Below are 19547 nucleotides of genomic sequence, written 5' to 3' on the forward strand. Positions count from 1 at the left end.
ACATCTCCTGCTGGCTATAACTACATACTTTATCTCTTTCCACCTAGTTCATTATTTAAGTGCTAGTCAGTCGAAGTGGCATTATGATAGCCCTTTTCTGCTGATCTATTATGCTTCTTTGGAAGACCATCCCACCTTTGTAGAAGTGTGCTAATGGTTTCAATGTTCAAAGCAAGCTCAGAAGTGATGCATAACACTGTCATCCCTAGAACAGTGAGCAGTAGATTCCAGGTGATATCGAAATTATTACCTTTACTTAAGTATACCTACCTAAGAGTACCTCAGTAATTAAATATACATGTTTATAATAATAAAACAATCTAAAATCTAGTTACCCCTCCCCCCTTTTTATGGTGCTTTTGCTGCTAAAATGGGAAAATGTTCCCAAAGTGCAGACAAAATGATTTAGGTTTAATTCTATTTATATAAGTGGAACTTTTATAAATGTCTAAATGTTTCTCAAATGATAGTGGAACATTCTTTTTTTTTTTTTTTTTAACATCTTTATTGGGGTATAATTGCTTTACAATGGTGTGTTAGTTTCTGCTTTATAACAAAGTGAATCAGTTATACATATACATATGTTCCCATATCTCTTCCCTCTTGCGTCTCCCTCGATAGTGGAACATTCTTAATAGTTGTACCAAGTGTTTCACACCATCTCTTTATTTACCGTGAGGGTTTTACAAATTTCCATTCTTTGCTGGGCAAATGGTATTCTTATTTCTGAGTAAGCATTAAAAACACTATTGATAAGAAATAAATTTCTCCATGGAGGAAGCCTTAAAAAGATTAGAGAAATACATTCAACAATCCCATATGCTCTTTATTAACTACTATGAACCTATCTGCAAGTATTTATCTACAAGAGAGGTCAGTAAGCTACAGTTCTCAGGCCAAATCCAACCCACCACCCATTTTCGAAAATAAAGTTTTACTGGAACAAAATCACGTTCATTCATCTATGTACTGATCATGGATGCTTTTGCATTTCAGTAGCAGTAGTCGACCTTCTGACCTGCAAAGCCAAAAATATTTACTATTTGGCTCTTCACAGGAAAAAAAGAAAAAATTGCCAACCCCAGATCTAAAACCTTCTTGAAGTGGTTTATGTCATTAACCTATACCTCTCACTGAAACAGTCAACTCTATAAATAACTTACTTTATAAAAAATAAGGATTTTTTATTTGTCCCAAATTACATCTTCCAAGCTTCAAAAGGCATCCCCTAATTGCAGTGCGCTATGATTTCGCGAATAAATTCCTATTCTCCCCAGTGTAGTTAGAGGAACGACGGACTAGAAATAGGAATATTAAAGCTTCTGTCTTAAGTCTTCACTTACTTGGTTTCCCCAACTAGAGCAAAAAGATAAATCTTCATTCTTGATATTTTTAAGATCAAAGTAGATGTTATAAACTTGTAAAGAATGTTCTTATTTATGATCATACAGATTTGAATGTTTTGTTTTTCCCATTTCCAGCTTCGCTCACTGTACTCGTGACTTGTTTTAGTTGATTTTCACGTGGCAGTCTGACCCACCTTATCATTCCTTTAGTTCCTCTGCCACTGCCAATTTATTCCTCAAGCATGCATCTCTTAGTACGGCTTATTACCGTCCTCATCTTTTCTGCCCGCTTAGGTCTGCCCACTCATTCATTTCAATCCACTCGCACCCACTGCCTTTCTCGCACTGCCTTTTACTATAATGCCTCAGATTTATCCAGTTGTGAAAAATATACTCCGGTCTAGGGGCATGTTTAAGTGGGACACTGGCTAGTAGAGGGGTCAGCAATGTCCATTTTGATGAGTTCTTAACAAGGCTGTTAACTTCACCCCCTTTTATTTTCAGAGAAATTTCGACATCATCTAGTACAGTGGCTTTTAATGCTTCTTAAGCATATAACTCCTTTCGAGTGAAATCTTAAGAAGATCTACCACGTGACGCATAACAAGGAGGAGGGCAGTGGACTGGTTGAAATTGGAGATGGGAGGCAAAGAGAGGTATGGGGACATATCGGAGGGGCATCTGTGACTTTGAGGGCAGAAAGAGGGGGTCTCTAGAAGATGATGATGAACCCTAGGTTTCTGGTTTGTGTGCTTGGTTGGATGAAGTCCAAGGCAATGTTCAATTATTTCATGCCAAAGTAAACAGTGGGGTCCACTTGTTCACCGCAGCAACCGAACAAAGAAAAGACTATGCAATATTTTTGGAAAGTCAGTTCTGAACACACACACACGGTTTATCAAGAAGGTTGTGGTATTCTTTAAGAGGAGATTAAATGAAGCACTGTTTAAAGAGATTTCTTTAATTGATTTCCAACTGTAGCAGGGCATTAGACCTACAGTACCCTGTGGTCTTCTCTCAGACCTACTTTTTATAATTCTGCCACTGTACTGGTTGTTTGACCTTGGGCTGACAGATACAGAACTGGGAGAATAAATAAAGCTAAACAGTAACACTGTGGGAGAATCAGGTTTATCATCTCAATGCTTTTCTTTTTTCCTTCCCATGGGAGAAAAAGAGAAAAGAAAAGAGGAAAGAAAAGAGAAGAAATTATTATATATTTCTTTTTACTGAAATCACTTCAATATCTACAAGGTTAGTACTAAGCATCAAGGGTGCTGCTATTAAGACCTAAGTCCACCCACGTAGCTTTAATATAAGATTTGGATGTCATGTAAGAGAAGAAAAAAGGGGGAAGCAGTACTATTGCTATTGAATTGCACTCGGAAAATATATTACAGAAGTATGAACACTATAGTAGAGTTGATTCTACAGTCTATGGAGTCCATCGCATCACCTGTACGTTTGACATAAAGATTTAAAGACAGGTATGAAGTTTAGGGAGATACAGGGCCATGCTGTGCCTACTTAGCAGTTGATTGTCTTTGGGATAAAAACTCTCTGTAAGCTTTACTTTCCTCCTATGGTGAAAAAGGAATTAATGTGGAACCTATCTTATAAGGCGGTTGTAAGATTAAATGGAACAATCCACAAGGAATATTTACCCAAATGCCTGGTACAGAGCAAGGCATTAATGCATGTTGGCTCTAAGATAAATATTAGGTGTGTCTGGGTCAATGCAAAAGCCAGGGGGAATAATCGAAATGAAAGCAGGCATTATTTTTGAACAAAGCTCTGATATACCGAGGTATTACTGGAATAGAACCAGACTGTGAGATCTTAGAGACCCTCTAACAGAGTTAAACATGAAGTGACAACGTTGTTTTCCCTGATTTACATCAGACCTTTGTTGTAAAGCATGTTTTCCTCAATATGCTCAATATGAAGCATTTATTCACCCAGATAATAGATACAAATCCATGCATTCAACTCTTCCTTGGAGTCAGAGATCAAGATGGAAATCCCCAGAATCACAGAGATTTGTGTCTGTAAACTTGCTTATTATATTCACATTCAAAGAGGTTAGAAAGGATAGCGTCAGCTTTTTAACCAGGATCTTTTCATTACTTCTCCCTGTTGGGATTGCAGCACATGCTGTGAATGACCTCCAGAGATCCTCAAGCTGCCTGCAGAGAGCAAATTGAATCTGAAAGCTTTATTAGACAACTTTGTCTTTCAGCTGCTGGGAGTGGATGTCAGCCGTACAGGAAAACATAAAATTTCTTGTGAAACTGGGTCCTTTCTTGAAAATAAATCTCAAATCAAAGTGCACGATTCAGTCCTGAGTTATGTCCTGATTTGTTAAACATGGAGCACAGGTTCAAAAGAAAGAGGCACATTTTACCTTAAACAAATAAGAATCATTAAGAAAAATAATAGGGCTCCTATTTCGGGTTTGCTGGACTTCGTAAGTAAAAATGCTTATCACCAAATCATAGGGTTAAAAATATATTAATATAGCATGGGAAACTATACTCAGTATTTTGTAATAACCTATAAGGGAAAAGAATCTGAGAATATATATATTCAGATATATATATATATATATATATATATCTGAATCACTGTGCTGTACACCTGAAAATAACACGATATTGTAAATCAACTATACTTCAATAAAAAATACTAATAATCAAGGAAACAGCATTCTTATTCATTTCAACATGAGAAGGAAAACTACCTCCTCCACTTAGAATCCACAGTAAACACAGGAAGTTTATTTATATCTTTTATCCATAAATTTCTTCAAGAAGAAAGAATAGTCCTGGGAAACGGAAGTGACATGGGAGATTATTTTATTTTATTGTTATTTATTTATTTTTGGCTGCATTGGGTCTTTGTTGCTGCGCAGGCTTTCTCTAGTTGCGGCGAGTGGAGGCTACTGATTATTTTATTTTAATGGTGTCTCCCACTTTTCTAGTGTCATGCTATTTAGCTTCTGCTTTTTAATGTGGGACAACATTTTTTTTGAAGTTGTGATAATTATCTCAGAAGCAAGAACTGAAGGTATTGTAATTCTGACTTTTTCCTATGGTACGTTATAATTCAATTTAGGCACTGGTATAGTTAGTGCTGTTAGCAATCTTGCATAAATATTAGAATAGCTACATTGAATGTCTGTTTAATGAACTCATCGTAGGCTGGCAAGTACTTTGGAAAATGAGATGAAAACATATTTTCTTTAAAATGTTGAAGATGAGAGAAGAAATAAATATAAATTTTAAGAGGAACATAGCATGTTAGACTATAGAGATTCTCTAATTATATATCAAGACACAGTCAAGAATGAGAGTTAAGGAATGAGATGGGGGTGAGATTTAGGCTGCAAGATTTGCATCAAAGCCACAGCACATCCCTGTTTGATCAATACAGCAGTCTTAAAAAAACTGGATTTACCACTGAGAATGTGTGGACAGGCGTACCTGTCAGCTATGTCTAAGCAGAAAAATAAAAGTTGAGATATATAAGAATATTGGCGAGCACTGAGATCAAACTCAGGAGATGTGGGCTTGAGTCCAGCTTCTTCTACTAAACAGCTGGACAACCAGATAACCACTTCACCTCTCTCATATTATAATTACATGGGAGGTCGACTTTATTTGATCCAACTCTAAAATAAATGTACTGTTTATCTGGTCAGAATATATGAGGTTTAACATCTACCACAAGCTAGTCATTGAATAAAAGCTGCATACCCAAAGGGGCATACTTTGATAAATAAGATATAAAATAGGATCCGTTTGGAATTTACAGTCTATTAGCAAATGAAAGTTAAATAATTACACAAATCATTAATCAAAGTAATGGTAAGGATATGAAAAAGAAAAGGTATACTTTGAGATTGTATAATAGGCACTCAAGGAAGGACCCTGTGCAGCTGAGATCTAAAGGATGAATGAGAGGAGAGATGATCCAGGTGAGAGCAGTAGATGTGGAAACCCTGAGCCCAGGAAGAAGCAGACACGCTAAAGGAACTGAAGAAAGCCAGAAGGGCTGGACTTTGAAGAAAAAGGTGGACAGTGGAACAAGAAGGGCAGGTAGGGGTACCATTGTGTAAGACCTTGTGGGCTATGTTAATGATTTGGAGATTTATTCTAAAAGCAATGGGGCACCATTACAGGATTATGATAGAATGAGGTTTACATTTTGCATGATTATTCTTTATGGAGTATGTTCATATGGGGAATGGATTAGAGGGAGGTGAATGAAATCAGTTAGGAGGCAAACATCCAGGTAAAATATGACGGTGGCAGAGGGATGGAGATGGACATAAGCAAATAACTTGAAAGATATTTAAGTAATAAAATCAATGGGATTCGGTGGTTGATTATATGAGGAAAGTGAGGTAGAACGAGGTCTCCATCCAGGATCACTTATTGGTACCAGCTTGCATGGATGGTGTTGCTATTTCCTGAGATAGGAGAAGAGGGAAGAGGAAATTCACTAGCTCAGTTTTGCATGTGGTGCATCTGAAGAGTCTGGGGGACATCCAAGTGCATACATCGAGTGAGTTCTTGGATGTATGGGTTCTCTTGAATTCATGCTGATTAGCATATTTCATCCCCCTATCACTCTATGCAAGTTTGCTAAATCTAAGGGTGATTCTCAGGCTTTTTCTTGCTAGACTTATAGGCAGCATTTGACACAGTTTATCAGTTCCTTCCTCCTAATTAATTTCCTTCACTTGGCTTCTAGGTTTCTCTGTCCTGGTTTTCCTCCTACTTCAGAACTTATTACTATAATCCCTACTTCTTACCACTGAAGTCCTCCAGGGATCAATCTTTGTAGATCTTCTCTTTTCTATCTATAGTTACTGTTTGGCTTTAATTAGCACAATCTCATGGCTCAGCTCTATGCTAACAATTGCATATTTACATCTCCAGATTGGATCTCTCTCCTAACCTCCAGGTCATACGTCCCTCTACTTACACTACACCTCCATTTGGTTAACTAGTAGGCATATGTAACTTAGTTTGTACAAATCAGAGATTTTTATGTTGCCTCCCACCATCCTGTACTTCCTACCACTTTCTCCAATTATGTAAATGACAACATCAGCCTTACAATTTGCTCAGGTGAAAGACCTCATCACATTTTCTCATTCCCCATATCAAATCTGCCAACACATCCTGTTGGCTCTAGCTTTAAGACACACCCTGAATCTGTCCACCTCTCATCACTTCCACTGCCCCTACTCTAGATGACACTATCCTCATTTCTCACCTAAATTATTGCATTAATCCCCTACCTGGTCTTCTCTTGCTTCCACCTTCCTCTTCTCCCTACAGTTTATTCTTAACACATCCAGAAAGTTTTTGCCAAAACATATGTCAGACCATCTCACTGCTGGGCTCGAAAGCCTCTCTTATGTCTTCATCTTACACAAAGTCAAAGTCATCCCCATGGTCTCTAAAGCTCTCCCTGATGTAATCTCATCTCTTAACTGTTCTCCCCTTCACTCACTGTGCTCCAGCCCCATCGGAAATTCTTCCAATTCTAGTCACCCTCCCATGTCATGGCCTTTGTTAGAATGCCGTTCCTGGAATGCTGCAGCCTAGAAGGTTCTTCCCCTAGATATCCACTTAGCTCACATTCTGAGCACATTCTGGTCTTCACATAAATTTCACCTTTTTAATGAAGTCTCTGTAAGTTCCACCCTTATACTTCACACTCATACTCCCTACACTCTTCCCTGTTTTATTTCCCTTTGCAGTATTACCTCATAACGTGCAAATATATTGTATGTATTTATTTTCTTTATTGTCTATTCCCACAAAAACATTAGCTCCACGAGGACAGGAATATTTATCTGGTTTTTTTCCACTGCTATAATTTTTGAATTAGTATGTAGATCTAGAACTCAAAAGAGAGGTGCAGATCTAAAGTAACAATGTGGGAAACTTCAGTATATGGTTGGTACTTGAAACCACGCAAGTAGATGAGCTTACCCAAGAGATTAAAGAATGTGGAAAAAAAAAAAAAAGCATGCCTACCTTACTTTAAACATTTGAAATCCAAAGAGAGAAGGCTGAGCCAGCCAGGGAGCTGAGAAAGAGCGGCCAGGGAGGTGAGAGGAAAAAGAGGGTGGTGTTATGTATGTGAAGGGAGAGAAGAAATGTTCCAAACTAGGAAGGGCCAACTGCATTAAATGCTGCTAAGAGATTAAGAAAGATGAGGATTGAAATGGTATTTTAACATAGAGGTCATTTCTGGCCTTAGGACACTTTCAGTGGACTGATGGAGGGACACAGCTGAAACCGAGTCCCCCTGAAACCGAGTTCACGACTAACTTTTCTATCCAAAACTGTATTCCCTTTCTTGTCCCACCCCTGTTCCCCTCAGGATTGAGGAGCAGCAAAGAAAAGGGGGGACTGAAACCAAGCAGGACCCGGCGAGGCCTTCCCAGGTACAAAAGCCTCTCTGTGTCCTCCGTTGCCTGTTTGCGGAAAAAAGGCTTTAGTCTCCTAGGCCTTCCCAAGTTGCAAAGAGCAGACGCAAGCAGTTGATGATTAAAAAAACCAATAGAGTCACAGGACTCCTAGTTCCTCCTGAAGGAACATACATAACGATGTGATGCATATCTTTGAGTTGTTCTGCAGAAACTAAGACCCCTGCCGGTGGAGGATGGTGACTACACAGTGACTCCATGCTGCCCACAAGCACGTAGACCCTGGACTGGTTGGAACTAGAAAGTTGATGGCTGAGATTCTCAAAACATCACCTTGTTACCTCACCACCAACCAATCAGAAGAAGGTCCATGAGTTGATGAGGCATATGACACTATTCCTCTAACAGTGTGTTTAAAAACCCTTGCCTAAAAGCCATCAGGGAGTTTGGGTCTTTTAAGCATTGCTTGGCACCCTGCAATAAACACTGTACTTTCCTTCACCACAACCCAGTGTCAGTAGACTGGCTCTGGGGCATGTTGGCCGATTGGGCCCAAGTTCGGTTGGTAACACAGCCAGGCTGCAGTGGGGGGAAAAACAGAGGGAGGAATGTGGATGACTCTTTCTAAAGGAGTGGCCATGAATGAGAGGAGAGAGATTTGGCAGTACCTGGAGGAGTATGTATGGTTGAAGTAGAATAGTTCTAGGATGAGGAAAACATGAGTATGTATAAATGCTGATGATAAAATCATGTGAGTCAATTTAAAGATACTTCGTATCACAAAGAAAACCTTTTTTGGATGTTCCAATACAGAAGGACATGACTGGCTAAGCTAAAATGCGGCCAACAACAAAAAAAATACCAGGTCCTGAAATAGTTGTCCAATTTAGTACGAGCCAGTAGAACATTACTGCAGGCAGAACGATAGTATCGTATAAAAGTAGGAAAAGGGTATGCAGACTTTGTGATGTGACTGAGTCATGAGTAGAATGGTAATTATGGAACTGGGTCCAATTCTGAAGCCCACAACAGAGAAAAGTATGGAAAACACACCTGGGAGGTTAGAAGCAGGGACACAGAGATGTTTAAACACTGGAGAAACAGAGATGTTTTAAACATTTGAGACAGCTTTTTTTATTCATAGGTCACGGACACTCACCTGATCTGTGCCAGAAAAGGAAAGTTTGAAGGGAGATGTCTAAAGAATCTCTAAATGTACAAAGAATGTCTAAATGTACTTTTCCTACTCAAAAAGTAATTTAGACAGTAACTGGAACTTGGGTTAGGCAGTTGAAAGATGGTTTTAAGTATATCAGCAGTGGTGGAACGCCACCTACTCTTGATTTTTAAAAGGAGGACGCAGTTAACCTTAAGATTGCTTCTGAGAGAGAGAAAGAGCTTTTCGTGAAGATAGTGGAGAAGAATGAATGCCCTCTCAAAGGCCTTTCAGATCACTATCTTAGAATCTACAATTTAAGTGCAAACTGCTACAATTTCCTTTTGGAATCTTCTTTCTTTGAGGGTTAAGTTATATTCAATTTCAAAATGATTAAGTGAAATTTTGGAAAATATTAGGAATATATGGAGAAGCCTTACTTTTGTGGGCTGTGGGGTACCTATTCTCATGAATATGTTTAAACATTGCTAATTTCTCCTTGATAAGAGCTTGAGAAGAAATTCCACATTATGGTATATTCTCTAGTGATTTCCAGCAAAGGTCCTTTTCTAGAAGGAGTTAAATAAGAAGGCTAAGGTAACTTTACTGTAATAAACCCTTTATTTCTGTTGAAATGCAGGGTACGGGTAATTGAAAGATCTCCAATGATCAGAATACTTTATTCAACCACTGATGTTATTCTCCTCCTACACACACACACACACACACACACACACACACACACACACACACACTCTGAAACTTCCAGGAATGCTTCCAACAAGCATTAGAAATGATGGATTGGAACTTCTCTTCCTTTGCCAGTTCAGACCCCAAAGCTCAGCCCTAAACTGAGATGGTAACCAAGTAATAAAACTGCCAAAAGGTTAAGAGAGGAGGAACAAAGGGAACTTCATCATCACAAAATGGATATTAACATCTAAATACTCTAGTTTTCACAGTCTATCACTTTCTTGGATATTAACAATGACACCACTGTTATATCCTCCCTGTGAACCAGGGAACATTGTTGAAGAACCTGGCCTGAGACCAAAGACTCCCATGGCCTACATCCAAAGACTTCCTTCTGATCAATGTGACCAATACTGGGGCCTCCCCAGCCAGGGCTTACTGCTGTCACTTTCCTTTGTATAGTGTACCATATCTCATTACATTTCAAGCACCCTCACCTCACTGATGTATACAAATATGAGTTAGTTAATTAATTAACTAGTTAGTTTATTGCTGCCAAGAGCTGGAGGCTCTCTCTAGTTCCTCAGGGCTTTAAACTCTCTTGGGGAGGGTCAAACATTCATTGCTTATCCTGTTGTCATAATTGACTAGGCGACCTCACTTTCTGATATAAAATCTTACGCCTAGTGTCTTAGACTTTCAGGAAGTTTTTAAGGTTTAGAGGTTTTAATTATAAAACCAATGATGGTATAGCCTTGTTCTAGGTGTTTTCAGTAAAGTAGTCAGCTGTTAACGAGACGGAGAGAGACCTGGCTGAAACTGATGTGCCTTATCCGAAGGGTTCAGCGGAAGCAGAATTAACAGTTGGAAACCTAGCCAAAACAGGAAGGGGTAGGGGGGCACTCCTCCTTGTGTTTCTGAGAAGGATGGGGACCCAAAGGAGGACTAAGGATGTGAGAACAAACTGACAGCTTCCTTCCTTCTTCTCTCATGACCATTACAGATAAACGAAGGCCGTTTTCACAATAAATGAATTGTTTTCTCACGATTTAAATCAAACAAATAAATAGTATGCCAAGATTATATTTAAGCTCCAATTAACCTCATGTTTTTCTCAAATTGCCTAGATATTTAAAGTATTACTGAAATAGCCTTGGGATGCTTTAGTAAACTCTAGAGAGGCAAGTGAAGTTTGACTAATAAATGTATAACTAATTTTATATGTGTTTGGTACTTAAGTATAGCCTTCAAAAATTCAGATGGAGATAAATAAATCACTGCTTGAGATATAGTGTTCCGATTAACAGCATATGCTTTGGCATCACAGACATGAAACTTTGAATACCCACTCTGCCACTTACTAGCTTTGTAACTTTGGACAAATTTTTACTCTTTTCTGTCCCTTGGTCTTCTCATCTACAAAATGGGAATCAGAACAAAACTCATTTAAAAGGTAAAACCATGGCAGTAATTCCAAGACCTTCTGTATTCATTTAGGTTCACCCAGAAGTAGGCTCTAAGACAAGGATTTAATTACAAGTAGTTTAATTGGTAGATGATACCAGAAAGCTGTGGTGGAAGAGTAAGGAGATGAATAGGAATGGGAAGGAAGTCCCTACAGGGTATGCTAATAAACAGGTTATCACTGTGGTCAACTGTGGTTCAACCCCCTGGAGGCGTCTGGTGTGAACCATGCCCTGGAGTTGTCCTACTCAAGGAATAAAGAGGGCACAGTATTTGTGCATCCACTTCTATCCATCAGTGGGTGAGTACTGTTCTAGGGATGCCTCCTTCCCAGCACTTCCAACGTGCTCTGCAAGTGAGTGAGCTGCTCCTATGGCGAGAGAAAGTGCCTGGGCAGAGTCCCAGGTGCTCGCATTTAGAAGCCTGAGGGTTCACAAGAAGGACTAGTGCCGAGGGGATATGGGTAGGCCACTAAGGGCCAACTTTTTTCCCACCTGCCCCCTTCTGGTTTCTGTAAATACAGTGGTACTGGAACCCAGCCATGCTGTTTATTTACATATTGTCTATGGTTTGGCTGCTTTTAGTATACACTGACAAAGTTGATCCCATGACCCACAAAGCTGAAAATATTTACTATCTGGCTCTTTACAAAAAGAGTGTGTTGATCCCTTATCTAGTTGGCAGCACAGCTGAGATTAGAATTTAGGCTTCTTGACCTCCAGTGCAGCATTTTCCTAATTACACTTGAGACCTGCTCTCTCCAAAATTAATTACAGGAAGAGATGGTTTTCCCAGTGCTTAATCAATTAGAAACCTCTATTAACTGGCACTTCTATGTGTCTATTTATACAACGGTCATTCATTTCACACTTATCACCCTGGGAAATTTGAAGAACTCCAACATCCTGATTTGGAGTCTTCACATGAAGCATGTTCTATATGCAATTTCTTTCGGAAATGCTAAATCGGGTATTGTGGTATGTGAATGTTCCCAGACCCAGCAGCTTGTGGATAAGAAAGGATTCACATTGACATTTACAACCAGATTTGTTGGCTCTTTGCCTCCATCTGCCAAGCAGGCCTTTCAGTCTGATTCAAAGTCCTGCCTACCTAAACGTTTATCAGAGTCTCCAGGGGAGCTCCCCACAGGTCTCTAAGCTGCTCTGCTAGGCAAATACTGCCTAGGCGTGCTGTACATCTACTTGAACTCCCAAGCTACAAAGTCCTGGGGCGGGTGGTCCTGAAATAACGTGGAGGTCCCTTTGGCATCCACAGCACTGGCTCTCACTCAGGTTCCGCACTAGGTTGCTCGCAGGAAGCAGGGATGAACTCCTTCCCCACTCACCAAAGGCCTATGGCAGTAGTTCTTAAAGGGCAGTCCCAGGACCAGCAGCATCAGCATCATCTGGGGACCTTTCATAGATGCAAATTCTCAAGCGTCACCCCAGATCTACTGAATCAGGAACTTTGGAAATGAAGCCCCACAATCTGTGCTTTAATAAGAAATGGGTGATCTTGATGACGGTAAAGTCTGAGAGTCACTGACATAGGACACTGCATATAGACCAACACTTTGATCTCTGCTTTCCCCCTTTTTCTTCAATGTAGTGGTTTGGGTGTTAAGATGGCCACAATAAAGCCTCCCATCCCTGTGTGCCCATCCCTTTGTGGTGACATTGCAGCTCCTCCCTTCAAAAGGGGAGATCTATTTCTCCGCCCCTTGAATGTGGGCTGGACTGAAAACTTGTCTCGACCAATAGAATGTAGCAGAAGTGATGTGTGAATTACAGAGTCTAGGCGTCAAGACATCTTGTAGCTTTCACCCTCATCCTCTTGAAACAATGCCCTGAGAATGCCATATAATGAAGCCCAGTCCAGCCTACTGGAGGATGACAGGCCTTGTGAAGTACCAAGGTTCTCCAGCCAACAGCCAGCTGTCAGATATTTGAGTGAATCCATCTAGCTCCTGTTGAGTTGCCAGATAACTGCATGTACATGAATGACCCCTAGTAAGACCTTCAGAATACCTATTAAGCTGCTCACAGCCCAACTGCAGACCCACAAAATCATGAGCAAGTAATAACACTTGTTTTAAGACATTACATTTGGGGTGTTTTTATGCAGAGATAGGAAACTGATACACTTAGGTATCTAAGCAACAACTGCAAAAGGTTTCTTTCCAGCATGCCTATTTGTCCTGCTAACTGAAATAATTTATACAACTCAGGCAGAACCACCTCATCACATGACATAATGTAAGTAAGCAGTCATAAAGGAGCTTGGTTTGTATTTTTAAAAAGGCCCCTTGGGCCTCAGTTTCCACACATACAGAAGAAATATATTCAACTAGATACTTTCAATGATTATTCTAGGTTCAGAGTTCTATGGTTCTAAGAAATTCAAATGGAATAAACTGATTTTTTCTACTCCTTAAGTGAAAAAGAGAAACATATTTCACTTTTACTCCCCATACATCTAAGACTGAGTTAACTAACATTAACTGTTGGCTAGCTGCCTTCATATCTAGAATTTCCATTAGGTTCTTGGACAGAGAGATAGTGCAAGGCACAGCAAAACAAAACAAAACACGGGCTTTGGAGCCTGACACACTTGGATTATAATCCTGGCTCTTTTTCCTCCCAGCTGTGTAGCCTTTGTCTAACTATTTTCCCTCCAAGCCTTGAGATCCTTACCTTAAAAATACTGTGTATAACCATATACACTTGGCAATTATTTTGAGGATAAAGACATATATGTAAAAGCAGCTCGCACAACAGTAGGAGTGCAACGGAAAAAACTTACTACAATGAATGATAAGTTATATTGTATTACAATATAGTGTATGAAGTAATAATCATATATCAGAGCTGTATTAGAAATTATATTTTCCCTTTTTATATTGTATTTATTTCAGATTATATTCCTGACTTCCAGAAAGTTAAACATTCTTAATTCAATTCTGATGTTTAAACCACCATGTTAAAGAAAAAAAGAATGTTTGATTTTATAAGCAGCTTTTGGCAGGAAAGAGCGCTTTGCAGGAAAGAGTTCTCTGCAGGAGATGCCTTGTGTCTTGTCACTAACTTTAAACCAGGCACCGTCATGCTCTACTCACCTCTGGCCCTAGCACACCTTCCAAATCTTTTGATCACACACTACCTTGCCTAACCTGTTCGTTCTCTCCATAGATCAAAGAAGTAGAAATGAAGAATAAGTAATTAACAGATGACCAGATCTCTTCCCTAGCTTCCCTTTCAGCAACCTCGTGAACAAACTGTGTGAACAAGATAACATCTAAAGAAAGATCACAAGAAGTCGACAAGCCTGCATGCAGTGGGGGATGGCAATGATTCTGACCCCCATCCCAATTATTAACTGAGATTACTTCCCCTTTTCCCTTTAAAACTTTCATGGCCGAGCAGAATCTTCAGCGTTGCTTTTTGGGGACATGAGTCCACCTTCTCCCCAGATTACTGGCTTTCTGATTAAAAGCAACTTTCCTTTCCACCAACAACTGCCTTTTGGGTATTGATTTTCAAGTGGCGAGCAGCCAGACCTGAGTTTAGTAACATTTTGGTGCCCAGCTCTGGACCTGGCTCACTTGTATTTAACATTTGTGCATTTAACATTTTTACTTTATGCCCAGCTCTTTGTCAGTTTGCTACAAGGAATGAAAGGCCTTGCTTTTGAGAAAGTTCCTCTTTCCCTCAGTTCTTCTCCAGCTCTGGCTCCAACTCCACCAGCTATCACCAGTGGCTTGGAGCTGAGGGCATTCTCAGACTCTCCCTACTGGTGGCAATGTGGAGGAAGTGGGGGAAGGGAAGGAGTAGTAAGGCAGATGAGACCCTTAGTCGGGGGAGAAGGAAGTAGGGGAGGAGAGATGAAAGATGTAGTTTCCCTCTGCTTTGGCCATGTGTCCCCTCTCCCTCTGCTCTGGCCTCACTGGTCTCCTTGCTATTCCCGCATCTTGCTCCACATCAAGGCCTTTGCTCTGATTGTTCTCTCTCTGCCTGGAACAGTCTCCCCTTGATATATACATCCAGGCTTACTTCCTGACTTCCACCAACTTTCTCATGTTCTTAAGCATTCTCTTAATAGAAAAGCTTCACTGACCCAACTACAGACAATCATGTCTTCATTCCCACTCACTTTTCCTCTTACCCTGCTTTCTTGTTCTCCATAACTGTGCTTCTCAAACTTCAGTGTGCAAACGAATCACCTAGGGATCTTATTAAAATGCAGATTCTGATGCACTGGGTCTGAGGTGAGGCCTGAGATTCTGCATTTCTAACAAGTGTCCATCTGATATCAATCTGTGGACTATACAACTCTGAACAGTATCGAGATGGTATCTGTTTTCTTCTTTATTAGCTCATCATCTTTCTCTTCCAATCAGAGTACAGTTGACCCTTGATCAACACTGAGGTTAGTGCCGCTGACTTACTGCAGTCGAAAATCCATGGATAACTTACAGTCTGCTCTCTGTATCCATGTCCACATGCACAGATTCAACCAACTGTGGATCATGTAGTGCTGTAGGACTTACTATTGAAAAAGTTCTGCACATAAGTGGACCCACACAGTTCAAACCCATGTTGTTCAAGGGTCAACTATATGTGTTTCATGAAGGGAGGGACCTTAACTTATTCTATGCTGCATCCTCAGCACCTAGTATGATGTTCAATACATAGAAGTTACTCAATAAATATTTATGAAATGGATGAATTAAATATGTTTCTGGAAACTGAAACTGGAACTTTGAATCTATTCTGCGTTAGAAATATTACTGTCACATCTAGGTACTTTACAGGTTAAACAGATTTCTGTGCCCTGCCACTGGAACCTTCCAACCACGTGATAGTAGCTTAAATAGGGGCATAAACCCATAATTATGTTCAGAGTTCAACAAACTTACAAACAAATCATCAGAACCCAATCTCGTTACAGAGTTAGAGAGTCTGAGGCTGAATATACAGGAGAAAGCTAGAGAACAAATACCAATAAATGATTATATAGGGACGAACTGTGCATATGTGCTGAGGGAACCAAAAATTACAGGTTGTAAAAAGAAATAAACCTGATATAATTAGTTGAATATAAACCCTGATATAGCAATTGTGGTGTCCCAGATTGACCAAAAAAAAAAAAAAAAAAAAAAAGGAAGCAAAAACTCGTAACAGAAAAAAAACAACCAAGGATTTTTTTTTAGTTCTGCTTAATTAATTATAGAATTGGTACAGCAGAGAAGTTTTCTGGCTCCTTGCCCATGAGATTCAAAGCCAGCCTTAACATTGCCATGAGATTTTATGCATACCTTCTACTAACAAATGAATAGAAAGTGAAATAAAATAGACTGAAAATATGCAATAAAAACAAAAGTTAAGACTATAGCTAAATGTAGAAACATTCCTCTCCCAAGTCTAATTGTGGTAGTCACGGTCCATTTTTCTTTTTCTTAAACTAAAAATGGAAGAGCTCTTAAGATTGCTTTTAAATGGGACAAGGGGGAAGTGCTAGGAGGACTGTGTGTGTTTCTGTGGTTTCAGGAATTTGTGCAGGCATACTTGAAGAAGATTATCTAAAGGTTATAGGATTTGTTGAGATGGAATCCTCACATATTTAGTTTGGGAGGCTACTCTGGAGCTCTACCCTGATTCCTTCTTCAGGGACAACACACCCATCCCTGCTACTGGGAGTACTGGTTGTTGATGGTATTCCTTACTTGGAATTGCCTTTGGCCCCAGAAGAATCTTCTAAGATCTCGCTTTCCTCCCAGCGGGCAGCCCCTGGGCAATGACTGCCTAGTTCAGGAATACAAAGGCCAGGCTGTCTCCTGCAATTCAGGACAGCTCTGCAGAGCCAGCCCAGCTCTAAGGCTCCTGTGGAACTGGCTGAGGTCTCTGCTGCACTCAAATCACCCTTCAGCCCCTTCTGCTGTCGCTGCCGTGGACCTTTCTTCATTGTAGGTGCATCCCTGGAGAACACACCCCAATATACTTTTGTCATTCCATACTTTGAATCAGTCTATTTCTAAGGAACCTACTCTGAGACATTTTGCACAGTAAATAATACAAGTTTATTCCTATTTTCAGAATTGCAACACATTTTCCCTTTTACGCAGGGATCATCTCACTGTTGTGCTTTTGAGCAAGTGTTTACAGCCACAGAGAATTTGATCCAGCATACTTACGAGCTCCAGTAGTGGTGAGTCCAGGGGTAGGGCCAGGCCACTTTGTCCTCAGCTCTTGAAGTAAATGGGTTACCGCCTTCCACTCTGAGCTCAGATCTTCTAACTTCCTCTTTAATAGAAAAGCACACATTATTTATTTGATTAACATCTTGAAGTAACTTAATTCATGAAGTTATTAATTTATTTTGTGAATACATTACTGTATGTCTATAGTATTTTATTTCTAAAGTAAATTTTCTGGGTGGAATTCCTTTCAAAGGTATTTTAATTATTTTAGCCAACCACACTACAAATTTTTATCAATTGTTTGCTGCATACAGGCTGTTGCTCCAGATGCAATTTCACTGAAAGGAAGTAGAGCACAAACATTACTGAAAGCAACACAAATAAACAAAACAACAGTGTCATCTCAGCAACTGGCTTGACTCTTTTAAAATGTATCTTATGTGGCTGCACACAAGAATCTTCCAGAGAACATTAAAAATATCTTACTGCCCTCACTCACCCCAGATAAATCCTATTAGCAAGTCTTGGAGAGAGGGGCTGTGGTACACATGGGGATAAGCCTCTCAGAGTCTACTTTTTTTTTTTTTTTTTTTTTTTTGCGGTACGCGGGCCTCTCTCACTGTTGTGGCCTCTCCCGTTGTGGAGCACAGGCTCCGGACGCGCAGGCCCAGTGGCCATGGCTCACGGGCCAAGCCGCTCCGCGGCATGTGGGATCTTCCCGGACCGGGGCACGAACCCGTGTCCCCTGCATTGGCAGGCGGACTCTCAACCACTGCGCCACCAGGGAAGCCCAGAGTCTACTTTAAGGAAGGACTCTTGTCCCAAATGGTGAAGAAGATTTCAGTAGACATCCTTCAGTTGTCAGTCCCTTTAGGGACTGTCTCAGCTGAAGAGATCTGCCTTGCCCCAGGGCATTCCCTTTCCAGGGTAGCCCTCATTCAAGGACTGATCAAGGTGAGAGTATAAAAGCTCAGTCAATTTGGTTCAAAGCAGGACCATTTTGAGGGTCATTATAGCTGCAGAGCTCCCAGTAGAGTCAGCCAAGCCCGTTATATGGTCTGTGATGTGTTGGTATATGTTAACAATTGGCTCTCTGGGGGAAAATAACTGATTTTAGTATTTTCTAATTTCTGTGGTGTAAATACTCCCACTATAGCCAATTTTACCAAGAGAATGTCAAGTAGCTCACAAAATGCCTGAAAATTTGCTAATAGACCCTCATGAGCAGATACAAGCTGCTTCCAGTGCACCACTGGGTAACCATAAGATTACTTATTGCCAGTAGAATGGGAGCAGAGGTAATATCTGTCAGTTCTAGGCCGACACTTTTAAAAAATGAGTGAGGTTTCTGCACCCATCCTTTCCTTTCCCATTAACTGGAAGCAGAGGACTCAGAGGTCGTAGGGCAAACTTTCTCAATGGATTGGGGGGAGAGTTTATCCTAATACCCTGGAGCAGTGGTTCGCATACTTTGGGACCGTCAGAATCACCTGGAGGTCTTGTTAAGCCACTGATTGCTGGCTCTCAGCCCCAGAGCTCTAGATTGAATAGGTCTTGAGCGGGGCCCAAGAATTCACATTTCTAACAATTGTACAGTTGATGCTGATGCTGATTGTCCAGGACCAAGGCCTAAGGTGTCCATTATAAGTAATAAGTTACCTAAGCATCTACAATGGACTAGATATGTACCATCCTTGACAAAAATAAGAAAATAGGGGGCTTCTCTGGTGGCGCAGTGGTTGAGAATCTGCCTGCTAATGCAGGGGACACGGGTTCGAGCCCTGGTCTGGGAAGATCCCACATGCCGCGGAACAACTAGGCCCGTGAGCCACAACTACTGAGCCGGCGCGTCTGGAGCCCGTGCTCCGCAACAGGAGAGGCCACGACAGTGAGAGGCCCGCGCACCGCGATGAAGAGCGGCCCCCGCTTGCCACAACTAGAGAAAGCCCTCGCACAGAAACGAAGACCCAACACAGCAAAAATAAATAAATAAATTAATAGACTCCTACCCCCAACATCTTCTTAAAAAAAAAAGAAAATAGGTCCTTAAATCATTTTCTATAGGACTTAATTTTCTTGAGGAATCCCACTTAAGAAAAGCTTCTAAGGGAATAAATACGAAAAAGTCATCACTTCCTATTTTAACTATCATCTATGCTCTTAAGGTTATTTATTCTATTGTGTCTGAGATCATGCCAAATCAGAGCTTTTAATTTCTTCTCCCAGGGTGAATGCTGTTAAACA

General features: G+C 40.4%; 1 protein-coding gene across 2 annotated transcripts in view; it reads right to left on the reverse strand.

The window, feature by feature from the left end:
* Nucleotides 1-19547, reverse strand: part of DMD (dystrophin) — a gene marked incomplete at its 5' end in the record, with an annotated part of 2126456 nt that overhangs the window by 728816 nt on the left and 1378093 nt on the right. For both annotated transcript variants that reach the window (XM_082864911.1, XM_082864910.1), the window contains one exon: nt 17298-17406. In XM_082864911.1, coding sequence (XP_082721037.1) covers nt 17298-17406 — 109 coding nt within the window. The remainder of the gene's footprint in view (nt 1-17297; nt 17407-19547) is intronic.

This window comes from Leucopleurus acutus, assembly GCF_964270905.1.
Source record: "Leucopleurus acutus genome assembly, chromosome: X".
NCBI lineage: Eukaryota > Metazoa > Chordata > Mammalia > Artiodactyla > Delphinidae > Leucopleurus > Leucopleurus acutus.